Genomic DNA, 24,742 nt, shown 5'->3' on the forward strand with positions numbered 1-24,742 from the left:
ACATTACAACAAATTCTAGAAACAACAGGCTATCAGTTAAAAAACTACACTTCTTCAAGTTGAGGTACAACTTGTTAATTTGTAGGACCTGCAGCACCCGCCTGAGATGTTTCCAGTGCTCCACCTCATCCTTATTATATATTAATATGTCATCAAAATATACTACTACAAATCAACCAGTGAACGGTTTTAGAACTTGATTTATTAAACGTATAAAAGTATTTGGTGCATTCGATAGGTCGAAGGGTATGACCAGTCACTCATACAACTATTCCTTGGTCTTGAATGCCGTTTTCCACTCATTACCGGGTCGGATTCAAATCTGATGGTACCCGCTCCTTAAATCTAGTTTAGAGAACACCTTAGCCCCTTCTAGCATATCGAGCATGTTGTCCAACCATGGTATTGGGAACCGATATTTGATGGTAATTTTGTTGATTGCCCGGCTGTCGGCACACATGCGTCAGCTTCCATCTTTTTTGGCGTTAATAATGCTGGTACGACACATAGGCTCATGCTTTCTCAAGAGACCCTTACGAATCAATTCCTCCACTTGCCCCTGAAGTATCTCACACTCCTTCAGACTCATCCGATAATGAGGGCGGTTGGGTAGGCTAACCCCAGGGACAAGGTCCATGTGATGTTGGATGTCCCTCATGGGAGGCAATCCATCATGTAAATCTTCTGAGCAGACTTCTTTGAATTCGTTTAGCAACAGTCTTAAACTTGGAGGGATATTTGAGGGTTCTTTTTCCTCGTCCTTCACCACTATGGCGTATACCTCACCGGTTTCCTTGAATTTCTCCATGAAATCCCAAATGGTCCAGAGGGAACTCCCCTCCATTTTAGAGGCTTCAAGTGGTTCTCTGGTGCCATATGAGTAATGATTATTTTTTGACTATCCTTGACGAATATGTAGACATTATCTCGTTCCTGATGGGTCGCATCACGATCTGACTGCCAGGGTCGACCGAGTAGTATATGGCAAGCTTCCATGCCGACCACGTCACAAAGTATTTGATCCTTATAATTTTTGTCAATTGAAAACGAGATAGTGCATTGTTCAGTTACCTTGGTCTCATTCACCTTTTTTATCCAGCCAATTAAGTACAGAGAAGGATGTTTTGTGTCGTTAGTAGCTGCAACTTGTCCACCATCACTTTTGAGACGATGTTCTCGCTACTACCACTGTCTATTATCACATCACAGACTTTTCCGTTGACAGTGCACCGAATATGAAATATATTGTGTCGCTGTGGATGTAATTCTTTTCGTGGGGTATAAAGTAATCGCCTCACAATTAGAAATTCAACATGATCCTCGCCTGTCACTTCATCGCCACTTGCTATTTGTTCAGTGATTTGTTCATGTTTGTCAAAGCCATGGTCTTCTTCTGCCGCCTCATATTCAGTGCCCCCTTCGTTTATAGTCAAGTGTGCTGCGGGACATTAAGGACAGGTGTTTATAAGTGGCTTGCTTGCCACAACGGCAACAATTATTCGACCTTGGCAGAGCATAAGGATTTAGAATCCTACTCGGGCCGGCTGTTGTGGGTGCTGCACGTTGAGGTCTGGATGAGCTGCTCCCCGTATCGCGGTTGTAGGAGGTTGAGGACGTTCTTTTACTGGATCTTTTCCTCGTGCCAGCACTAGATCCTGCATGGGACCTGTCATGGGGGGTCGAGTTGAAGGATAGGGACGAGTAAAAACTCTTGCAAGTTGTATTTCTGCCCTACCCGCTAATTGAACTGCTTCATCCATGGTCCTGAATTGTCGGTCGCAACTCACTTATAAATCGTGCCACCTTCTGTGACTCAGATTTTGATAGATCGTTTCGTGTAGCCAACAGCTAGAATTCTTCAATGTAATATGTGATGGTTCGATTTCCTTGTCGGTAATTTTGGTATTGCTGGAATAATATCTGCTCATAATCACTAGAGAGAAATCGTGATCGAAGAAGACGTCTCATTCGTAGCCATGAAGAGATGGGCGCATTGTCCTGGCAGGCTCATGAGAGTTGTAATTGTTCTAACCATGCAGAAGTACCAGATTTTAATTTAAACGTTACCAATTTTATCATTTTATGATCTTGCACGTCCATATAATCAAAATATCTATCTACTTCGGCTAGCCAATCGAGAAAATCTTCTATATGTAATAAACCATTAAAACTAGGAAGTTCAGCTTTACCTCGATAGTCTCTTTCAGCATGATCTAGATGATCGCCTCCATAGATCGGTCGTCGGGCAAAACCTTCATTAAGGTCCTCTTCACTAGAACTTGAATAATCTAGTGTAGCCCTACGGTTTGCCACTGGTAGTGTTCTATGAAAATCGAGGTTGTGTCATACAGCAACCATAGGTAGTGGAGTAACCATAGGTGGTGGAGCACCGCCTAGGGCTCGGGGCGGAAGTAGCGCATCCGCAAGATGGTCGAGGGTTACCTACAGCCCTTGCATGGTCAACTGACTCTCCCAGTGGAAAGCTTTCATTCTTTCCGAAAGATAACGAATCCCTGAATCACCGTCCTCAGGATTTTGATTCATACCTTCATTGTTTACCATCGGTCCGAGGGGAATCCTCACTTTGATACCAATTGATGCGGGGATGAAGTGATGAAGTTGATCACCGTCTTCCTTAAGAGGATAACTACTCCAAATCCACGGAGCTTCTCTGGACTCCTCACAAAGACTTCTTGAATTCACGATGAATGAAAGCAGAAATTAGAAATAAATTCTAATAAATTCGAAATTGATTAATGAATTTCAATAAATGAGTTCACAACCCTTTAAATAGGAATACCAAGCAAAGGGAGAGAAATCTAAAGCAAACTACAACTAAAACTCCTAGAATTCGCAACTTACTATAAATGGTAAACTTACTATTTATAGACAGTCGTGATGTCTGCTAGTGCGCAAGGTTTTCGGTAAAAAATAGTGTCCTATTTGGCTTCACCCAACTGTTCTCCTAATTATTCTAAGCTCTTTTCATGTTGGACGTAACTCCTAAAGCCCGACGGATGAAGAGTTATAATCAAACTAAAACTTACTATTTATGGTAAAAACGAAATTAAAACAGGGAAACGACCGTCGATCCAGGGGTATTTAGCAAATCCAGTTTACACAACCTGGTGTAGCAGGGTTGGTTGGATAAAGTAGCTTGTTCTACCCCAAAATCATATATTTTATGCCCGATAACTCATTCCGGATTGTGAGATACGCCCGATCTAAGGTTCGACGGTCCGGATCACTTTTGTCATCGACCTGGACTTTTGTGATCCATCTTGGCCATGAAACAGTCCACGACCCACTCTACATCAGTCCCTCCACTTCAAAAGAACTCGTCCTCGAGTTCTCTTCCTGCTTTGGCTCATGAAACTTGGTCAGGTCCGCGACGTTGAATGTCCGTGAGATCGCAATGTTATCTGAGAGATCAACAATATAAGTGTTGTCATTGATCTTTCGAATGATTGGGATGGATCTAATCTACTTATTTTTCAACTTGTTGTACATCCCGGTCGGAAATCTCTCTTTGCGCAGATGGACCATAACGCGGTCGCCCACCTCGAACACTTTTTGTCGCCGATGCTTGTTCGCTTGTTCCTTACACTTCTCGTTCAAGGCATGTAACTTGGTCTGCACTTCCGCATGGATGCTCATGATCTTGTCTGTCATATGTTCTGCTACAATGATCATGCCTGGGTGTTTGGGTAGAGGGACCAAGTCAAGTGTGTAGTGAGGCACTCGTCCGTAGATAATCTGGAACGGTGATTTTCCTGTCGAGCAGTTCACCATATTGTTGAATATAAACTCTATTTGAGACAAGGCCAAATCTCACTGCTTCGGTTTTTCTCCTGAAATACAGTGAAGGAGGTTTTCCAACGTGTGATTCACAACTTCGGTCTGCCCATCAGTCTTTGGGTGGTAAGCACTGCTGAATTGAAGTCGTGTATCGAATCGAGTCCAAAAAGTCCACCAAAAGTTACTAATGAACTTCGTGTCACGATCAGAAGTAATGGACTTGGGGACCTCGTGTAGCCGTACGACATCCGTGAAGAATAGATTCGTCATGTGTATTGCATCAAGGGTCTTCTTGCATGGGATAAAGTGCGTCATCTTGGAGAAACGATCTACCACCACGAACACCGAATCGATGCCGCATTGTGTTTATGGGAGACCATGAAGGAAGTCCATTGATAAATCCTCCTAAGGACCATCAGGCACAGGTAACGGCGTGTAGAGGCCCGTATTCTGAGATTGCTCTTTAGAGGTCTGACAAACATGACAACGTTGCATGACTTTTCTCACATCATATACTAATTGCAGCCAGTAATACCGCTCTTCCACAAGAGCTCGCGTCTTGTCTCGCCCAAGGTGTCCACCGAGACCACTTCCATGTAGCTCCTGAATAATCTGCTCCCTCAGAGAACTTTTGAGGATGCACAATCGATTCCCTTTGAAGAGGAAACCGTCCTGTATATGAAGGTCACCGGGATGACCTTCTTGGCACTTCATCTAAGAATCTTTGAAGTCCTCATCCTCGGCATATAACTCTTTGAGACAGTCGAAGCTGACCACCTCGTTGTTCATCGTAATAAGTAGTGATGCACAATGACAAGTGCATCAGCCACCTTATTCTGCTGCCCTGACTTGTGCTTCAGAACGAACGTGAATTTCTTTAAAAACACAACCCATCTAGCATGCACACGATTCACATTAGTCTGACTATTAATAAACTTTAATACTTGATAGTCAGTCTACAGAACAAACTCTCTTTGAATCAGATAATGCCGTCAATGTTGCAGCGCTTGAACAACTGCGTACAATTCAAGCTCATAAGTCGACCACTTCTTTCGAGCTTCATTGAGCTTCTCGCTGTAAAAGGCTAGCGGCTTGCTTTCTTGTGATAATACTCCTTCAATTCCAACATATGAAGCGTCACACTCAACGTCAAATAATTTGTTGAAATTACAAAGCACCAAGAGTGGTGTTATAGACAAACAATGCTTGATCTCATGAGAGATCTTGTCAACTTTATCGGTCTACTGGAACGGTCCTTTTTTCATGCAATCTGTTATAGGCGTGACTATGATACTAAAATCTCGCACAAATCGATGATAGAAAGTCATCAACCCGTGAAAACTCCTTACCTCATGAATGTTTGTTGGGATCGGTCATTCCCTAATGGCTCGCACCTTTTCATCATCTACACGGATGCCTGTGAACGTTACAACAAATCTTAGAAAAAACAGGCTGTTAGTTAAAAAACTACACTTCTTTAAGTTGAGGTACGACTTGTTAATTTGTAGGACCTACAGCACCTGCCTGAGATGTTTCGAGTGCTCCGCCTCATCATTGATATATATCAATATGTCATCAAAATATACTACCACAAATTGGCCAGTGAACAGTTTTAGAACTTGATTCATAAAATACTTAAAAGTACTTGGTGCATTCAATAGGCCGAATGGCATGACCAGCCACTCATACAACCCTTGGTCTTGAATATCGTTTTCCACTCATCACCGGGTCGGATACGAATATAATGGTACCGTATCCTTAGATCTAGTTTAGAGAACACCTTGGCCTCTTCTAGCATATCGAGCATGTCGTCCAACCGTGGTATTGGGAACCGATATTTAATAGTAATTTTGTTGATTATCCGAATGTCGACACACATGTGCCATCTTTCATCCTTTTTTTTATGTTAATAATGCTGGTACGACACATGGGCTCATGTTCTCTCTCAAGAGATTCTTACGAATCAATTCCTCCACTTGCCCCTGAAGTATCTCACACTCCTTCGGACTCATCCGATAATGAGGGCGGGTGGGCAGGCTTGCCCCAGGGATGAGGTATATGTGATGTTGGATGTCCCTCATGGGGGACATCCATCAGGTAAATCTTCTGACTAGATTTCTTTCAATTCATTTAGCAATAGTCTTAAACTTGGAGGGATGTTTGAGGGTTTCTCTTCCTCTCCCTTCACTACCATGGTGTATACCTCGCCGGTTTCCTTAGATTCATTCGTGAAATTCTAAATGGTCAAGAGGAAACTCCCCTCTACTTTAGAGGCTTCAGAGTGGTTCTCTGGTGTCATAGGGGCAATGATTTTTTTCGACTATCCTTGACAAATATGTAGACATTCTCTCGTCCCCGATGGATCGCATCACGATCCGACTGCCAAGGTCGACTGAGTAGCATATGGCAAGCTTGCATGTCGACCACGTCACAAAATATTTGATCCATATAATTTTTGCCAATTAAAAATGAGATAGTGCATTGTTCAGTTACCTTGGTCTCATTCACATTTTTTATCCAGCCAATTGAGTACGGGGAAGGATGTTTTGTCGTTAGTAGCTGCAACTTGTTCACCATCACTCTTAAGATGATATTCTTGCTACTACCACTGTCTATGATCACATCACAGACCTTTCCGTTGACAGTGCACCGAGTACAAAATATACTATGTCGCTGTGGATGTAATTCCTTTCGTGCAATATATTGTAATCACCTCACAACTAGAAATTTGACACGATCCTCGCCCGTCACTTCATCGCCACCTGCTATTTGTTCAGTGGTTTGTTCATGTTCATCAAAGCCATGGTCTTCTTCTACGACCTCATATTCAGTGCCCCATTCGTTTGTAGTCAAGTGTGCTGCAGGACATTGAGGATAAGTGTTTGATAAGTGGCCTGGTTGGCCATAGCGGTAACAATTGTTCGACCTTAGCCGAGCATAAGGATTTGGAATCCTACTCGGGCCCGTTGTTGTGGGTGCTGCATGATGAGGTCTAGATGAGCCGCTCCCCATATCATGGTTTGCGGTTGTAGGAGGTTGTGGACGTTCTCTTATTGGATCTTTTCCTTGTGCCAGCACTGGATCCTGCGTGGGACCCGTAATGGGGGGTCTAGTTGAAAGATAGGGACGAGCAAGAACTCTTACAAGTTGTGTTTCTTCCTTACCCGCCAATTGAACTGCTTCATCCACGGTCCTAAATTGTCAGTCGCAACTCACCTATAAATCATGCCACCTTCTGTGACTCAGATTCTGACAGATCGTTTCGTGCAGCCAACCGCCGAAATTCTTTAGTGTAATATGTAATGGTTCGATCTCCTTATCAGTAATTTTGGTATTGATGGAATAATATTTGCTCATAATCACTGAGGAGAAATCGTGATCGAAGAAAACGTCTCATCTGTGGCCATGATGAGATGGGCGCCTTGTCCTGGCAGGCTCGTGAGAATTGTAATTGTTCCTATCATGCAGAAGCACCAAATTTTAATTTAAACGCTACCAATTTTACCCTTTTATGATCTGGCATATCCATGTAATCAAAATATCTCTTTACTTCGGCTAGCCAATCGAGGAAATCTTCTATACGTAATAAACTATTAAAACTAGGAAGTTCGGCCTTACCTCGATAGTCTCTTTCAGCATGATGTACATGATCGCCTCTATGGATTGGTTATCGAGCAAAACCTTCATTAAGGTCATCGTCGCTAGAATTTGAATAATCTGGTGTAGCCTTACGGTTTGCCACTGGTAGTGCTCTACGAAAATTGGGGTTGTGTCGTATAGCAACCATGGGTAGTGGAGTGACCATAGGTGGTGGAGCACTGCTTAGGACTCAGGGCAGAAGTAGCGCATCTGCAAAATGGTCGAGGGTTACCTGTAGCCCTTGTATGATCAACTGACTCTCCCGATGGAAAGCTTCCATTCTTTCCGAAAGATAACGAATCCCTGAATTACCGTCCACAGGATTTTGATTCATACTTTCATTGTTTGTGATCAGCCCGAGAGGAATCCTTGCTTTATTACCAATTGATGCAGGGATGGACGTGATGAGGTCGATCACCGTCTTCCTCAAGAGGATAACTACTCCGAACCACGGAGCTTCTTTGGACTCCTCACAGAGACTTCTTGAATCCACGAGGAAAGAAAGCAGAAAACAGAAATAAATTCTAATAAATTCGAAATTGACTAATGAATTCCAATAAACGAGTTTACAACCCTTCAAATAGGGATACCAAGTAATGGAAGAGAAATCAGAAGCAAACTACAACTAAAACTCCTAGAATTCCTGACTTACTATAAATAGTAAACTTACTATTTATAAATGGTCATGATGTCTGCTAGTGTGCAAGGTTTTCGGCCAAAAATAGTAAGTTTCCTATTTGGCTTCATCAAACTGTTCTCCTAATTATTCTAAGCTCTTTTCACGTTGGATGCAACTCCTAAAGCCCGACGGATGAAGAGTTATAATCAAACTAAAACTTACTATTTATAGTAAAAACGAAATTAAAACAGGGAAACGACTGTTGATCCAGGGGTATTTCGCAAATCCTTCTTGCGCAACCTAGCATAGCGGGGTTGGTTGGATAAAGTAGCTTGTTCTACCCCAAAATCATATATTTTACACCCGATAACTCATTCCAGATTGTGAGATACACCCAATCTAAGGTCCGATAGTCCGGATCGCTTCTTTCGTTGACCAGGCCTTTTCTGATCCATCTTGGCCATGAAACTGTCTACGACCCGCTCTACAACATCGAGCCGAGCTGAGCCGAGTTCAAGCTAGGTGTGCCTGGTGACCAAGCTGAGCCAAGCTAAGGCCAGCTCGACTCGGTTGGGCTCGATGTAAAATTAGCATCATCTACAACTATTTTTATTCAGCTGGTTAGAACACCCTATCTATTTAGGGCCACCATGTTTTATAACTAAATCCACCATGATAATCTGGTGATAACCATTATTTAAACCATACAAAAAAGATCAGCCGGAAAAAGAAGAGAGAAAGGAACCATATTGGGCCACAGCAATTGGAACAATGTAAAGATGCTTCTAAAACTTCTGAGTTCATGTGTTGTGGCCCGTCTAATATTTGAATTGAGCTGATTTTTGTATTTTCACTTCATCCTCGTGACTTGTACTTGATTAATGGGTTCCATATGGTTCGCATCCCATCACATTGTTCCCTGTGGTGTGGCTGACTGGATCTCATACTAATTTTTTTGCACCAGATCCTATAATCTATGATCGAACCTGATGGATAGAGTGGATTTTACAAATACAACATGGTGGACCCTAAGTTTGTGTGTTATCTAGAGGATGCCTGTCCACTTAGAAGGACTCAGAACACGTAAATTTGGTTACAACCCAATCACAAACAGGTGTGCAAGGTAAACCATCTACACACCGCCACATATGCCAACGTGGATGACGGTTCCTTCATCCAAGCGGTCCATCATGTGGGACTCAACATATAGATGTTCTGCACCAAAAAGTCCACTCACTATGCAGGCAACTATATTAGAAACAGGTGGACCGGTTAGAAACTTTGGCCTAGTTCTCTGACCCACTTTATTAGTAGACGAACCTGTTTCTTGGGCCACGAAATAAGCCCGGTGAAACCGTTGTGATGGAGGGATTAAATTGCAAATCCATGTTCCCTGCTGACACGTGTGGTGGCGTTTACACTCGTATGGCTTACCAAAGCTGGATTTTGTAAATCAAAGCCATAACTTGCCGGGATTGACATTTGCACAGTAGTACTGAAGTTGAATGCCCTTGGCTTTGGAATGTCACAGGGGATCTTCGTATAAAAGTGGGCCACATTGGGATCTTTGAAATCAATGTACGTATCTGGACCACATGATGAGTCGACCAACCTGACTTTTGTGGCCCACAGAGACAATCTTGCCATATAACTTTGTTCAACTAATGAATACTGATGTGGCTGAAAGAAGCAACAAAAACATGCAAAAGGGAACTTACAAAGATGTTGAGCTTCCCTTGGAAGAGCGAGGAGACTTCCTCCATAAGCTTCTCACGTGCCACACGTACCGACACATCGCAAACCGAACCGGTCACGTTGAAACCTGATTCTTTCCATTCATGCAAGCACCGATCAAGCTCAGTTTTGTTACGACCACACATATGTACGGATGCTCCAAATTGGGCCAGTTCTTCTACTATAGCATGGCTGGAGGACAGTAAATGTAGGTTGGTAACAGTTTTACGGGAATAAAAGGTCTACTTGAAACAAATTCTAGCTGTCATGTTTTCGAAAAGAGTAGCGTTTGGATGAAAATAAATTAAAATAATGAGAATAAATTTTCCTATTAAACTTGGCTGACCGGTTCAAAATTCAGGCCTGAGCCAGCCCAGCCCCATCCATTGCCTTCTCAATTCTGGAGAGCAAGGAATCATTTTCATGTGAACAGGAAAATTGAGCTCTCTAAGGCCCACCATGAAGTCGATGTGACATCCACTCCGTCCACCAGTTGTGTCAGCTAAATATATGTTGTAATTCCAAAAATAAGGCATAAATAATACTCAAGTGGGTCACACCACACAAAATAGCGAGATGGGAATTGCACCATTAGAACCCTTTTGAGCCCACTGAAATTTGGATCGGGATGATATATGTTCCCTTCATCATGGTGAGATTCACCATAAGACTCTGTCCCAAATGTTTCCTTATTAGATATGCTTAATTGATAGGTTCAATCCTAACATGATCTAGTGCAACTACCCCAAAGACTTGATGTCATGTATATAGATTTGAAGGTGGCCAAAGAGCTTTTTAGTTGCGTGGCTCCTTGAAATAAATTGAGTCCGTTTTTCCAAGAAAGAATACTATCCACTCAAGTACTTATAAACTATACCTTTTCTCCCACTCTTTTCCGATGTGGCTAAATAAAACACATTTTTCTTTTGAAAATTTTTAAACTATTTTGAAGAGAAAATAGATTTTTTAAATAAATTTTAAACCAAAAATTTCAACATCAAGTCATGCCCACATGTTTTTAGGGGAATGAACCCATGCTCAAGAATATTCGACCAAATCATCCTAACATACCTCGGTAAGATGTCCAATATTTATCAATATGGATTGTACATTTCATGGGATCTTCATTGGTTGCTGATAAATTCTAACATAGAATATTGGATTGTCTAATTCATGTATTTTTGTTTTTTTTCAAAAAATATAAAGAAAAAGAAAAAAAGAATGTTCTGTCATGGATCGAGATCCCACTACTACTACATACAATGCTTCTCGATAATAACTTTGATTTGATTATCTTGTATATCCCACCAATGGTGAACAAATGGACAGTCAAGATCACTAACATTTAAAAAAACGAAAAAAGAAAAAAAAGTGTGTCTGATCATGGATGGATGAAATTAAATATGGCTAATCCATATAATTCATCAATTGACCATGAAACAAAGGTTAGCTTTGTTCCCCAATGTGATTTTTGGGTTACTATTGGATCCTGCAATTTGCATGGTGAAGTTTGAATTATCGTGCTCGAGGTATATGCAAGAAGTTGTTAATCCAAAATGAGCGTTTGAAAAATAAATAAATAAATGGTGCACGCACATGCTCTTCTTGGTTCACGTCGACGGACCGATTCATCCCAGGTGCCCTTTCAGCTTGGTCGACCTTAGCTCGGACTGCAGTTGGTAAATGATATGATAGAGCCCTCCTTATGCCCAACACGTCTTAAGGCTGATCAGTCGATCAGGACCTTACATCTAGTGCATCTACCATGGATGGCTGTTGGTAAAATAGTCACCAAAATGGATGTGCATATACCGTTCTACTCATGGTACACGGATTTTTAGGCTGAAGGTTCAGGCGCTTGGGATGCTAGGTGGGGCCATCATGATGTTTTTGAGAAATCCACTCTCGGTTTTGTGAGATCATTTTAGAATACTCAAATAAATTTGAGAAGGATTCAAATCTCAACTGGTCATTTTAGAAAATTTTAGGAAAAAATGCTTACAGTTGAAACTTTCGCAGGTTACATGTTAATGTTTATATGCCATCCAAACTGTTTATAATGTCATAATTACTAGTGAATAAATAAAAAAAAATAGCCTGATACAAAATTTTTGTGGCATACAAATGTTGCAACAGTGGTCGTTGGATACTCACTGTTTCGTCTCATGTGGCCAACTTTAGCTTTGGGTCCAATTTATTTTTGGTTGCGTGTTTTAAAATGATCTCACAAAGCGGATAAACAGAGTGGATTTCTCAAAAACATCACAGTGGGTCCCACCTGAAGCCTTTTGCTGGAAATTCGCATCCCTACTCATGGGAGACCGATCAAAGGGTTGGGAATATACCGTCCTCAGTAGGGAGCGACAAGGTCAACGGTCTAGATTACTGGATCGTGCAGCACATGTAGGCAGACTGGTACAATATTCACCTTCCGATGCACCAGCACTTCATAACTTCTGTTGGCAGACAAATTAGTGAGCGGATAATGGAGCTGCGACTGACTTTTTTTAACCATCGATTTTACTTCCTCAGAGGCCCACCAATCGAATGGCTAAAAAATCGAGGATATTAAATGATTATAAGTTTGTTTTTGGGATAAGTAGGACCGTACATTTTTCTCATAAACGGATTAGATGAGACCGGCCTGAATTTGAGGCGTGGAGAATGTTCACGGGTAGCCGAACCTGATGAATTTCTTGGATGCTAACACGAGTGCCGTGCTAACAAATATGAAAAATCAAAAATAAATACTCTTATCTCGTGAGAGCGGGATCATCCACTAAAAGAAGATATAAAGAGGAGAGAGAAGTTATACCCTATTCCTTTGGTTCCGCCAGTGACCAGAGCTGTCATTCCTCTCAGAGACCATTCCTTCTTCGCATCTTCTCCCATTTTCCGCTCTCAACGAAAAAGAGAAAAATAGGAATGCGTACAAAGTCTTATCTTCTCATCCTTATTTCCTGTAGTTGTGGACACAAAACATGCAAATCATGAGAGCGGATTAGGTGGGACCCCGGATCCACCGAAGTAGTTGTGACCGTTGATTAATTTGTGAAGCTCACAGTGATGTATTAAACTTAAATCCACACCGTCTAACCATATTCAAAGCTCATTTTAGAGCATGATCCAAAAAATGAAGCTGACAAAAGTCTTAGGTCGACCACACCATAGGAAATAGTCGTGATTGAAACCCTACCATTAAAAACCTCATGGATTCCACCGGAATGTTTATTTGCCATCCAAACTATTGGTAAGGTCACAAACACCTAGACGAAGAGACCAGACGAATATCATCTTGACCGAAATCGGTTTTGGCCCACAAGAAATTTCTAATGGTCAGTCATTGTTGTTTCCTATACTATGGTCCATCTGGGATTTGGAACTGCTTCCATGCCCAAAAATGAGTTTTCAACACGGATGGATGGCGTAGATGTAGTCAACTACATTACAGTGGGCTCCAAAGTCAGGGGTACCACTAACGCAAGGATGAACGTGATGAGGTCAATCACTATCTTCCTCAATGATAACTACTCCGAATTCATAGGGCTTCTCTAGACTCATCATGGAAACTTCTCAAATCCACGAGGAAAGAAAACAAGAAGAATAGAAATAAATTCTTAATTTGTTTGATGAATTAAATAAACGAGTTCACTATCCTTTAAATAGGGATACCAAGCGATGTAAGAGAAATCAGAAGCAAACTATAATTAGAACTCCTAGAATTCGCAACTTGCTATAAATAGTAAACTTACTATTTATAGACAGTCGTGATGTCTACTAGTGTGCAAGGTTTTCGGCCAAAAATAGTAAGTGTCCTATTTGGCTTCACCAAGTTGTTCTCCTAATTATTTTAAGATTTTTTTGCATTGGTCACAACTCATAAAGCCCAATGGATGAAGAGTTATAATCAAATTAAAACTTACTATTTATAGTAAAAACATAATTAAAATAGGGAAATGACCGTCGATATGGAGGTATTTCACAAATCCGGCTAGCGCAACCCAACATAGCAAGGTTAGGTGGCTAAAGTAGCTCGTTATTTTACGCTTGATAATTCATTTCGGATTGTGAGATACGCCTAATTTAAGGTCTGACGGTCTGGATCACTATTGTCGTCGACCGGGCCTTTTTTGATCCATCTTGGCCATGAAATTGTCTGCGACCCGCTCTACATCAGTCCCCTCCACCCCTCCACTTCAAAAGAACTCGTCTTTGAGTTCCTGTCCTGCTCTGCTTCATGATACTTGATTAGGTCCGAGATGTTAAAAGCCCGTCAAAAGTGTATCGAATCGAGTCCACAAAGTCCGCCAAAAGTGGTTAAAAAACTTCATGTCATGATCAGAAGTAATGGTCTTGGGGACCCCGTGTAGCCGTACAACCTTCCTAAAAAATAGATTTGCAACATGTATTACATCGAGTCTTCTTGTATGGGATAAAGTATGCCATCTTGGAGAAACAATCTACCACCACGAACACCGAATTCATACCGTGTTGTGTTCGTGGGAAACTAAGCATGAAGTCGATAGATAAATCCTCCTAAGGACTGTCAGGCATAAGTAACGGGGTGTAAAGACTCGTATTTTGATATTATCTCTTGGAGGTTTGATAAATATGACAACGTTGTATGGGTTTTTCCACATCACGTACCAATTACAGTTAGTAATACAGCTCTTCCACAAGAGCTCGCGTCTTGTCTCGTCCAAGGTGTCCACCGAAGCAACCTCCATGTAGCTCGTGAATAATCCACTCCCTCAGAGAACTTTGGATGATGTACAATCGATTTCATTTGAAGAGGAAATCGTCCTATATACGAAGGTCATTGGGATAACCTTTTTGGCATTTTATATAAGAATATTTGAAGTTCTCGTCTTTAGCATATAGCTCCTTGAGACAGTTGAAGAAGACCAACTCATTGCTCATTGTAACAAGTAGTGATGTATGGCGGCTAAGTGCATCAGCCACCTTATTCTGTTGCCTTGACTTGTGCTTCAGAACGAACATGAATTCCTCTAAAAACGTAACACATTTATCATGCATACGATTCACATTAGTCTAACTATTAATAAACTTTAATGCTTGATGGCTAGTGTACAGAACAAACTCTCTTTGAATCAAATAGTGCCACCAATGTCGCAGCGCCTGAACAACTGCATACAACTCAAGCTTATACGTCGACCACTTCTTTCTGGCTCACCGAGCATCTCACTATAAAAGGCTACCGGCCTGCCTTCCTATGATAATACTCCTCCAATTCTGACATATGAAGCGTCATACTCAACTTCAAATAACTTGTTGAAATTAGGAAGCACCAAGTCCAGTATTCAGGTGTATAAATGTTAATATGATGATGATCTAAAATACATATAATTGTTCCTCTTAATAACTATATGATGGGTGGATTTATGTACATTTAGTGTACGAGTCATGGGTAGGGTCCATAGAGCAATGACCACCAGTCGCTGAGATGGTAGCAGGGAGGGAAACGGATTTGTTGTTCTCCTTACCAGCATCTCGTTGGCTGGTGGTCGGTGTTATGTGAGCCTCACATGATGTATGTGTTTCATCCATTCCATTCATCCCTTTTTACATATCATTTAGGGCTTGATTAGGTCATAAAAACCACTACAAAAAAAAGGGCAAAGCCAACGGCCCTTAGAAGGTTTTCCCGACGGATTTTAGCTGTCGACTACAGCTACGGATTTTAGCCGTAATTGAAACCCAATTATCCATCGGCGAAGCCAGGATTTTAATGGTGGACGTCCAATCACTATTGTTTTCTCATTGTGTGGTCCACCCAAGATTTAGTTCAGGCTCATTTTTTGGGATCGATGATAAAATGATGTTGAGAAATGGATGGATGACATGGATGAAACAAATCGATCATGGTGGGCCCATAGAGCCATACTAGTTCCAAAGCTCAAGTTAACGTTTTTAATACGCGGTGAAAAAATGCAAGTTCTGTATTTGATTTGAAATAATGGTAACTCATTCATAACAATAGTGGCAAATATATAGAGTTATCCAGACCATCCAAATAATGGGTCTAGTTGTAAATAGTAAATATCCATACATTTTATTATATAATACAATCTTAACCATCCAGAAAATGTTCCCACATCCATGTATGACCGTTAGTATAGCTTGTGTTATAAATAATAGAAAACTAACGGGATTCGGATTTCAAGATACTATCATGTCTAAAAGAGGATTTCGGTCGAGCGCCATTTCATCTTATCATGCTTCATCTTCCATCGAGAAATCCTCCGAGCGTCGTTGCCTCTTTTCCCTCTTTCATCGAGCATCATCTTCCATCAAGCGTCATCTTCCATCAAGCATCATCTTCCATCGATGCACAATCTTCAAATAAGTGAGCTTCTCTTTCATTGTGTTGTGTCATTTTTGAGGCCATGGATTCCTATCCCAACTTGCCTGCCGAAAGGGAGAAACTGGTAGTGGGCCGATGGCTAGTTCCATTTGCAAATGGCAAGGAACCGGGTGATAAGAGGACACGCCATTTCTGTTATATTTAGATCTCCAGAAAATGGATGGGTTTAGGTCTGGAGAAAAGCTGGCCCCACCATTTAAAAGATGGAAACGGATTGCGATCTGCCCCTCCTGGGCGAACTCGGTCCAGGCAGGGGTTCTGTGGGGCCACCGTGATGTATGGTTTTATCCATGCCTTCCATCCATTTTGGTAGATCACTTTACGATATGAGCTTAAAAATGAGATTGATCTAGGACTCAAGTGTACTCCACCGTAGAAATTGAATGCCTACCATTAAAAACTTCTTGAGAGCTGCAGAAGGTTTGATCAAGCTGATATTTGTTTTCCATCAGGCCGGTAGGTCTACCTGACTTTAGGAACGGGTTGAACGGCAAATAAATATCAAGGTGGGCCCTAGTAAGGTTCGACGGTGGCTGTCTTATCACTGCTGCTTCGTATGGTGGTCCACCTAAGAAGGTTTTTTTTTTTCTCGTTCACAACCTTAAATGATCTGAAAAATAGGCGGATAGTGGCCCCACAGAGTCCCTACAGCATGGATGAAACACATACATCATGATGGGTCCCACAGTGCACCGACCACCAGCCATTTTTCCATATCATTTTATGGTATGAGACAAAAAATGAGGTATATCCCAATCTCAGGTGGACCACATTATAGTAAACAGTGTTGAATGAGCGTCAAACATTAAAAACCTTTTGGGGCCATAAAAGTTTTGGATCAAGCTGATTTTTATTTTTTCCCTTCATCTTGGCCTGTATGACCTAATCAACATATTGGATGTCAAATAAACAGTACAGTGAGCCCTAGGAGGATTTTAATGGTGGATATCCAATCACTATTGTTTTCCTGTGGTGTGTGGTCCACCTGAGATTTATATCCCTCTAATTTTTGGGATCAAGCCTAAAATGATCTGTAAAAGATTTTCAATCATGACATTCTGAGATACTCGTTTTGCATCCTTTCCCAATCATGCTATGTTTTAATTGCGTTTAAAGCTTAGTCATGCTAGCTTCTACTATGTGCCAACGGCTTGCAAGATCCATAGAGGCTATGCTGTTTTATTTAGCATTTCATGTGCAGCTTCTCCATATGCTTCTGTTCATTTTTCTTGTAACTAATTGCTTAATCTGGTTGCAACGTAGTTTTATTTTTTGTTTGGCCAAATTCTTGAACACCCACTACTGCAAGGTGACATGGTTCATAGCTGTATGTTACTATTATCAAAGAGACATTTACCATCCAGAAGGTGAATTTACAAATTTACAAAATTGCTGAAGTTCTGCAATATGACATGCTTCATAGCTCTATATTACCACGATCAAAGAGACATTTACCATCTAGAAGGTGAATTTACAAATTTACTAAGTTGCTGAAATTCTTATGTCGTGATAGATTACCTCAATATGATCTGTTCACCAAACCGATTAAAAAACAAAAAGAAAGTTAATAATAATTAGTTCACTAATGTGTCAAAAAAATAGTCACCCGAGGGTTAGTTTTAGTGATTGGTATGAAAAATAATGTGTTAAACAAATGATCTCCCTCCGTATCCTTAGTATAATATGTCACCTTCCTCTTGTAAAGAATTTCTGACCAAAGTAAATGGATTTCTTTTTGGCATGGCATGGGGTTGGAATCAAGGAAATAGTAGGGCATGTTGGAAATTGGAGTTACTGGTTGGCCTTTTGGACATTGTGGGGTGAGAGGAATGGGAGATGCCTTTGGAATATGCATATGCTGGTTAATGAGGTGTCAACTAAGGCCAAGCTTCAAGTGGTGGACTGGACACTTGCTTTATAATTGTGAATCGTGATGCTAGAAGATTATAATTGTCTTTTATTTTAGACTTGTTTTGTTTTTTGTTTCTTGCTTTGGTGTGTCTTGGACACTTGCTTTATAGAATGGCCATCAATTAAAAAAGAAGTAGAAGAAAAGGGTTGTGAAGTCATCATTGACTTCTCTAGAAGTTTTCTTAAGGCATTCCTGTTGGAAATGTTGATTTCAGCAGGATTAAGATACAGGATTAACAAAAATGGGTTGCTGATCAGTGGAAAGTGGTAATCCTAGGTGTTGCTAAGAAGCTAGACTGGTGTTCCTCTTTGTGCTTCCATAAAAAAGGAAGTTGATAATCCTGAACGAAGTTTGGGTAACTCCAAATGGTTAGGGCTGTTGGAAGCTTGTTTGGGCTGTTTGTTTGGTGTTTGGCTTGGTTTGAAATTGTTGGGATGTGTGCCCTAGAAAGCCAAAAAACACATGATACCTTTTAAGGTGATATTAATTGCTTAAATAATTATGTGGTTGTGATTCATTCTCTCATCATCTGTGTGCATCTAAATGGGTTATAGTTCATTATGGGTCTGGTATCATATCTTGTATATGTGGCAAAAGCGTATGTTACTAAAGAGATAAGATTGCTGCTTGCCTTATCCATGAAAATCTAGTTCAGAACTGCCACGTGTCTGCCAGCACTTGTGTGAATTTTCCATGTGATTGATGGCTTGCATCAAGTAGTGTTGCCAAGTATTTGGAAATTTGAGTTGTGACCTCACATGGATACATGGATATGTCTTCTCCTATGAGGTGAATAATAAAATGAGCAAGTTCTGTTTCTTTTCTACTTCGAATCTATCAAAGTTTTCTTGGATTGGTAGTTATTTTTAATGACTATTACATGGAGGACATTTTTAATGAGTACTCATATGTCTTCTCCTATGAGTGATGTGTTTGTTTTACTAATAGGTATAAGTTCCTTGCATATTATCTGACACCATATTTCTCTAATTACATTCATAATGCTGCCATCTCAGGTAAAAGGTTTGGATGTAGACACTGTTTGTGTCTCATTTCCAGGTAAATCAAGCCCAGAAGCAGAGGCGCTGCACATACCGTGCCCATGGAAGAATCAACCGTAAGTTGTCTCTGCTCTATCAACTTATTATTTCTTCTTTTGCCATCTGGTAAGCATGGTTCAAATATTGGCTGATATTTTTGGGTTTTTAAAAACCAATGGGCAATGGTCAATACGTATTTGGTTTTCTTTTATCTTATACCTTCAGCTATAACAATATTTTTAAACTTTGCTTGTAAATATTCTTTTACCAATGATCCATTATTCAATATGCCAGCCTATATGTCCTCACCTTGCCATATCGAGCTGATTTTGTCCGAGAAGGAAGAACCTGTCAAGAAGGAGGTAATATATTGGTTCTCTTTATTTACGGCTCCATACTAAATATATGCTAAAAATGTGTGGCATGCAAATTTCATCTTCACATAATATACCAGGAAGCATAGGCTACATAACTAATTCCCTGTTTTCAATTCTATTGTTACTGAAATTGCACCCATGTACCCTGTTTTAGTCCCTGGTCAAACAGGTTCATTTTTAGGCATCTATCAAACATGACCTAAGTACCTAAAACTTGATCATTAAAAATTCGAGTCTCGAGTCTTCAAATCCACCCGACCCTGTAAGACATCAAGTCAGGTCAAATGCTTGAATTTTTAAACGATGATTTACAGCAACATGTAAAAACCCTTCCAGATTTTTTGTAATACAGTATTAGAAGGTTGTGACATTTCTTTTTCAGATGGGGTAGAAATGTGCATCTATTGTATTATAAGTATTTCATTTTGAGAAGGGAAAGAAATGTGTGTATATTTTAAAATAGATTCCAGTCCACACCCTCTTTAGCTAAGCAAGATTTATGAGCAAAGTATTTGTGAAACCTGTCTGAACTCTTGTTAAAATGCCATCAGTTTTTGCTATTCTCTACTTTGATATGTAGGTTTGAAATTGATTTACATACGAACTTGAAGAGAATGCATTTTCTATGGAGATTGTAAATGGTGACCATAATAACCAACTTGACTCGGTTGATGTTGCAGCCTGAAAGGCAACTGGCTTCTTGGACAACCAGGAAAGCACAAGTACTCCACAGTGGCACCTCATCCTGAGTGGCACTAGTTGTAGAAGGTAGAGTATTTTCCTTTAAAGTCTCTTCTTTTTTTGATCCGAGTATTTTTGATATTTTGCTTGAGATCTTCATCCTTGGGACGTGTATTTGAATCATTTATCTGGGGTGCTGCATGTTGGACCCCATTAAACCAGCTCTAGTACATTTTCACATGCATTGCTGTCCAAGAGTAGTTTAATTTTTAGGGGGGAGTGCCTCTGACAAAGTCCCTGCTCGGGTGGGCACACAAATCAGATTCAGGAGTAAGTAGTTTGGCTGGTGTTTAGATGCAGTATTGAATTGAATTGCCTTGAGCAGGAGATTTTATATTATTACATGGAGGACATATTGACTATTTTTAATGACTATTACATGGAGGACATTTTATATTATTCTTTTTAGGAGTATACTAAGACATACTGACTAAAATATCGAACCCAAGTATTTGGAATTTGGATGATATATTTGATTTTGATTTCTTCCTTTTCTATCGTGTAGACTTACCTTCTCAAATAGGTTGGTTGTTTAGGACTTTGGAGAAATGGGTATATCTAGTTTTGGATGTGTTGATTAGGCAATTAATTTTCATTATTTTTTAAATTAATGAGAATCACCGACGGCTATAACCGTCGAAAACGCTGACAGGTTTAGCCGTTGAAAACGCTGACAGGTTTAGCCGTTGAAAACACCGACGGATAAAACTGTCGCCCTGAGCCGTCGGAAACGTAGGTTTTAGCCGTTGGCGAACAATGCCGATGCCCTCTTTCCCGATGGACCTGGCAACGACTTTTGGCCATCAGGGAAGGTTATTGCCAACGGTTTTTAGCCGTCGGCGTTGCCCTGTTTTTTGGTAGTGTATTAGTGTGCCATTAGAATATACTACCACAAATTGGCCAATGAACAGTTTTAGAACTAAGTCGGATACGAATCTGATGGTACCCACTCCTTAGGTCTATTTTAGATAACACATTGGTCCCTTCTAACATGTCGAGCATGTCGTCCAACCGCGGTATGGGGAATCGATATTTAATGGTAATTTTATTGATTGCCCGGCTATCAACACACGTGTCAGCTCCCTTTTTTTTTTGCGTTAATAATGCTGGTACGACACATGGGTTCATGCTCTCTCTCAAGAGACCCTTACGGATCAATTCCTTCACTTGCCCCTGAAGTATCTCACATTCCTTTGAACTCATCCGATAATGAGGGCGGTTGGGTAGGCTAGCCCCGAGGACAAGGTCTATGGGATGTTGGATGTCCCTCTTGGGGGGCGATCTATCGGGTAATTTTTCAAGCCAGACTTTTTTTTTTTTTTATTCGTTTAGCAATAGTCTTAAACTTGGAGGAATATTTGAGGGTTTCGATTCCTTGCCCTTCACCCACTACCAGAAAAGGGGCAAAGGCTACGGATAAAAACTGTAACTAAAACCTATTGCTACAATAATAATCCGTAGCACGTCCGTAGCAATTAGCGGTGTAGCTAAGGGTCAAAGACCTATCGCTACGGATTAAATTCGTCGCAATAGATGTCATCCGCTACGGATATAATCCGTAGCTATATTTTCTGTAGTGAAATGTACATAACAGTTGCAGATAATATTTATAGCTAAAAGTAGAATGAAATCGGTAGCAATATGATGAAGTTAAAAATAATTTTTATAAATAACAATGGGTCTGTTACCATTGCAAGAAGCTGCTGTGATTGATCAACTCATCTAAGCTAATACAATTAATGCTGATAGGAATAGTACATAAAATGCAATCAGGGGAAAAAATAATGCATTTATTACAAATAGCAATCAAATCAAACAATGCATCCTACATTTCTAAATAAACAATACTTCACTTTGCTTAAGCCTCTCCTAAAACATTCCAATCTAGCATGTTTAAAAGGCCTTCGCTGTTAATTGGTCCACCATGTATGTGGCCCAGTATGAAAATCAAGCTGGTCCAACCATCAAATGGACACCATAAAAAAAATAATAAAAAAAAAGACGGGTAGAAGGAATTACACATTTGATGCGCACATGGCCTGTTGATTGGATAGGCCTTATAGGCCACAACACACACACACACACACACACACACACACACACACACACACACAGGACCCACCCAATCGATGTCCAGGATCTTATGTGCACATGCTGTGTATGGGGGCATCAGATTCAAGAACCTACTCTCGCGCAGCAATGGCAGGGCTACTTTTAGCTAACATGGATCTCAAGTCTTTGGTCACCAGGAACAAGAGTTAATCAATCACATGATTTAACCTTCCCTCGGAGTTAAGGATATACAACACTAGTAATGAAGCCTCACCTTCACTTGGGATATGTCAGGTGCATCCAGTATCTGTACTGGATAGAACTTGTAAAACCTCATGTTCTCATATGCAGCTTTCGTTTCCTCATCCATTTCTTCAACAGCCTTTTTGCGATCTTCCGTTGCCTTTGGGCAGGAACCATATTGGTATTCGAAACTTAGGAATGTGAACAGTTCCATAAATTGTCTAATCAAAACTAAAAGCTGTGTTGTAGTTTAAATACCTCCCGTTGTGCTTTCTTTGCTTCCCTGACCTTTTCTTTGATGAAATTGTACAGAAACAGATTATGTTTTCTATAGTTGGTAACAAGACATGGAAGGAACAGAAGGAACACACTCCTAAATCGCATAGAAATACCTTGAAGGCATCTTTCTGATCTTCTGCCAATACCTCATCCTTAATTTTCTCACTTACAAACTCCTAAACATTACAAAATCAAATTTTAACATCAAAGCTGGACAGAAACAAAACTTTATGCACACAAAAGCATAGGAAGCACATGCTGATGTTCTTGGATCAGTGCACCAATGTAAATGTAAATCAATGATGATTACAGTCATCGATCAGCAGAGTTTCAAATTTATTAGGTCAGAAAATATTACAAAGATTTCTCTATTTCTCAATTCTTTTGAATCCAGGGTATCTGGATATGGAGCCAGACAAAGCTTCCACCACCATTCTATGGGAAGTTTCAGCAGCATTACCAAAACTGCAACAGACAACCTGAATGCGAGTGACTATTGTGATGATGATTGGGTTTAAAACAGAGTTTTGCTACTGCCTTTTTTGAGAAAATCCTTGGAAATGAAAATCAAATTCACAGCTGTTTTTTTCACTAACAGTGGCTAACTCAATTTCCATGTAGTCAGAATTCATTTCCAAAGTATTCTCTTAATCCAAATTATAAAGGCTGGTTTGGCAATGTGGATTTTAGTCTCTATGGAACAAAGTGGATTTGAAATCATAACTTTGATACAGGAGTTCAGAAAGAGCTACAATTAGGTGGTTCGATCATTGATGAGAATTAAAATGGTACCATTTAATATCTCATTTTAATCATGTTTCTGTTGCAAGGTGGAATCAGGAGCGTGGACTGAAAAATAGTATCAAATGCATGGATTTGACGCTCCAGAATCACCAAGGCAAGGGACGGACCCTAGGAGACCAAGATCGACAAATTTGCACACCAGGGATCCAAGACAATCGAGAAATTGAAGCTCAAGTGGCCTGAAAAGTGTCTAGAATACAAGATCATAGGGTTCCCACCATCCGTTCAGCTCGCAAATTCATACATCACCCGAGGACCATAAATTAACTGTACACGTCGAATTTCATCCGTTCAATCCCTGTGCAAGTGTCCCAACAGACAGATCAGCCCATAAACCCTTAATTTGGGGCCCACCTGCTATCTGGATATGCTTAAAAGTTGGTATCTATGCGTTAAATGAGTTGACAAAATGGATGGATGGATTGGATTTTGCATATACATCAAGGTGGGGTCCATTGTATGCGAGTGGCGTACAGAGGAATCATGCACTCGCCGTGCATCGAACGGACGGAGTCGGTCAGCAGGCGCTGACCCAACGTCCGTGTTTACCAAGGAAGCGGAGACGCTGATTCGCAACTGGCTTTGCAGGTGAGCCAATATCAGCATGCTTTTTCATGATCCACACCGTTCAATGTGATCAGGAGGTCAAACCGACCGCACACTGATCTACGGTCCGATTTTCACGAAAGCAGTGCATATGCAGGGAGTCCAAACGCCGGTCGGACGGCGTTGCCCTGTTTTTTGGTAGTGTATTAGTGTGCCATTAGAATATACTACCACAAATTGGCCAATGAACAGTTTTAGAACTAAGTCGGATACGAATCTGATGGTACCCACTCCTTAGGTCTATTTTAGATAACACATTGGTCCCTTCTAACATGTCGAGCATGTCGTCCAATCGCGGTATGGGGAATCGATATTTAATGGTAATTTTATTGATTGCCCGGCTATCAACACACGTGTCAGCTCCCTTTTTTTTGCGTTAATAATGCTGGTACGACACATGGGTTCATGCTCTCTCTCAAGAGACCCTTACGGATCAATTCCTCCACTTGCCCCTGAAGTATCTCACATTCCTTTGAACTCATCCGATAATGAGAGCGGTTGGGTAGGCTAGCC

At 40.7% G+C, this 24,742-nt stretch overlaps 1 protein-coding gene and 1 long non-coding RNA gene across 4 annotated transcripts in view; one reads left to right on the forward strand and one right to left on the reverse strand.

Annotated features, from left to right (window-relative positions):
* LOC131242961 (tropinone reductase homolog At5g06060-like) overlaps window positions 1-24,742 on the reverse strand; it is a 101,494-nt gene that overhangs the window by 30,199 nt on the left and 46,553 nt on the right. The window contains exons 1-2 of one of the 3 annotated variants that reach the window (XM_058241993.1): window positions 12,606-12,762; window positions 9,775-9,982 (exon numbers count right to left, since the gene is read on the reverse strand). The exons of the other annotated variants lie outside the window; for them this stretch is intronic. Coding sequence (XP_058097976.1) covers window positions 9,775-9,982; window positions 12,606-12,682 — 285 coding nt within the window. The 5' untranslated portion in view covers window positions 12,683-12,762. Of the gene's footprint in view, window positions 1-9,774; window positions 9,983-12,605; window positions 12,763-24,742 lie in introns of those variants that run through there. 3 annotated transcript variants of the gene reach the window in all.
* Window positions 18,639-20,639, forward strand: LOC131243010 (uncharacterized). Its single transcript, XR_009169807.1, has 3 exons — window positions 18,639-19,204; window positions 19,422-19,489; window positions 20,185-20,639. It is a non-coding gene; the product is annotated as an uncharacterized LOC131243010 (long non-coding RNA).

The sequence above is a fragment of the Magnolia sinica genome, chromosome 1 (genome assembly GCF_029962835.1).
Source record: "Magnolia sinica isolate HGM2019 chromosome 1, MsV1, whole genome shotgun sequence".
Taxonomy (NCBI): Eukaryota; Viridiplantae; Streptophyta; class Magnoliopsida; order Magnoliales; family Magnoliaceae; genus Magnolia; species Magnolia sinica.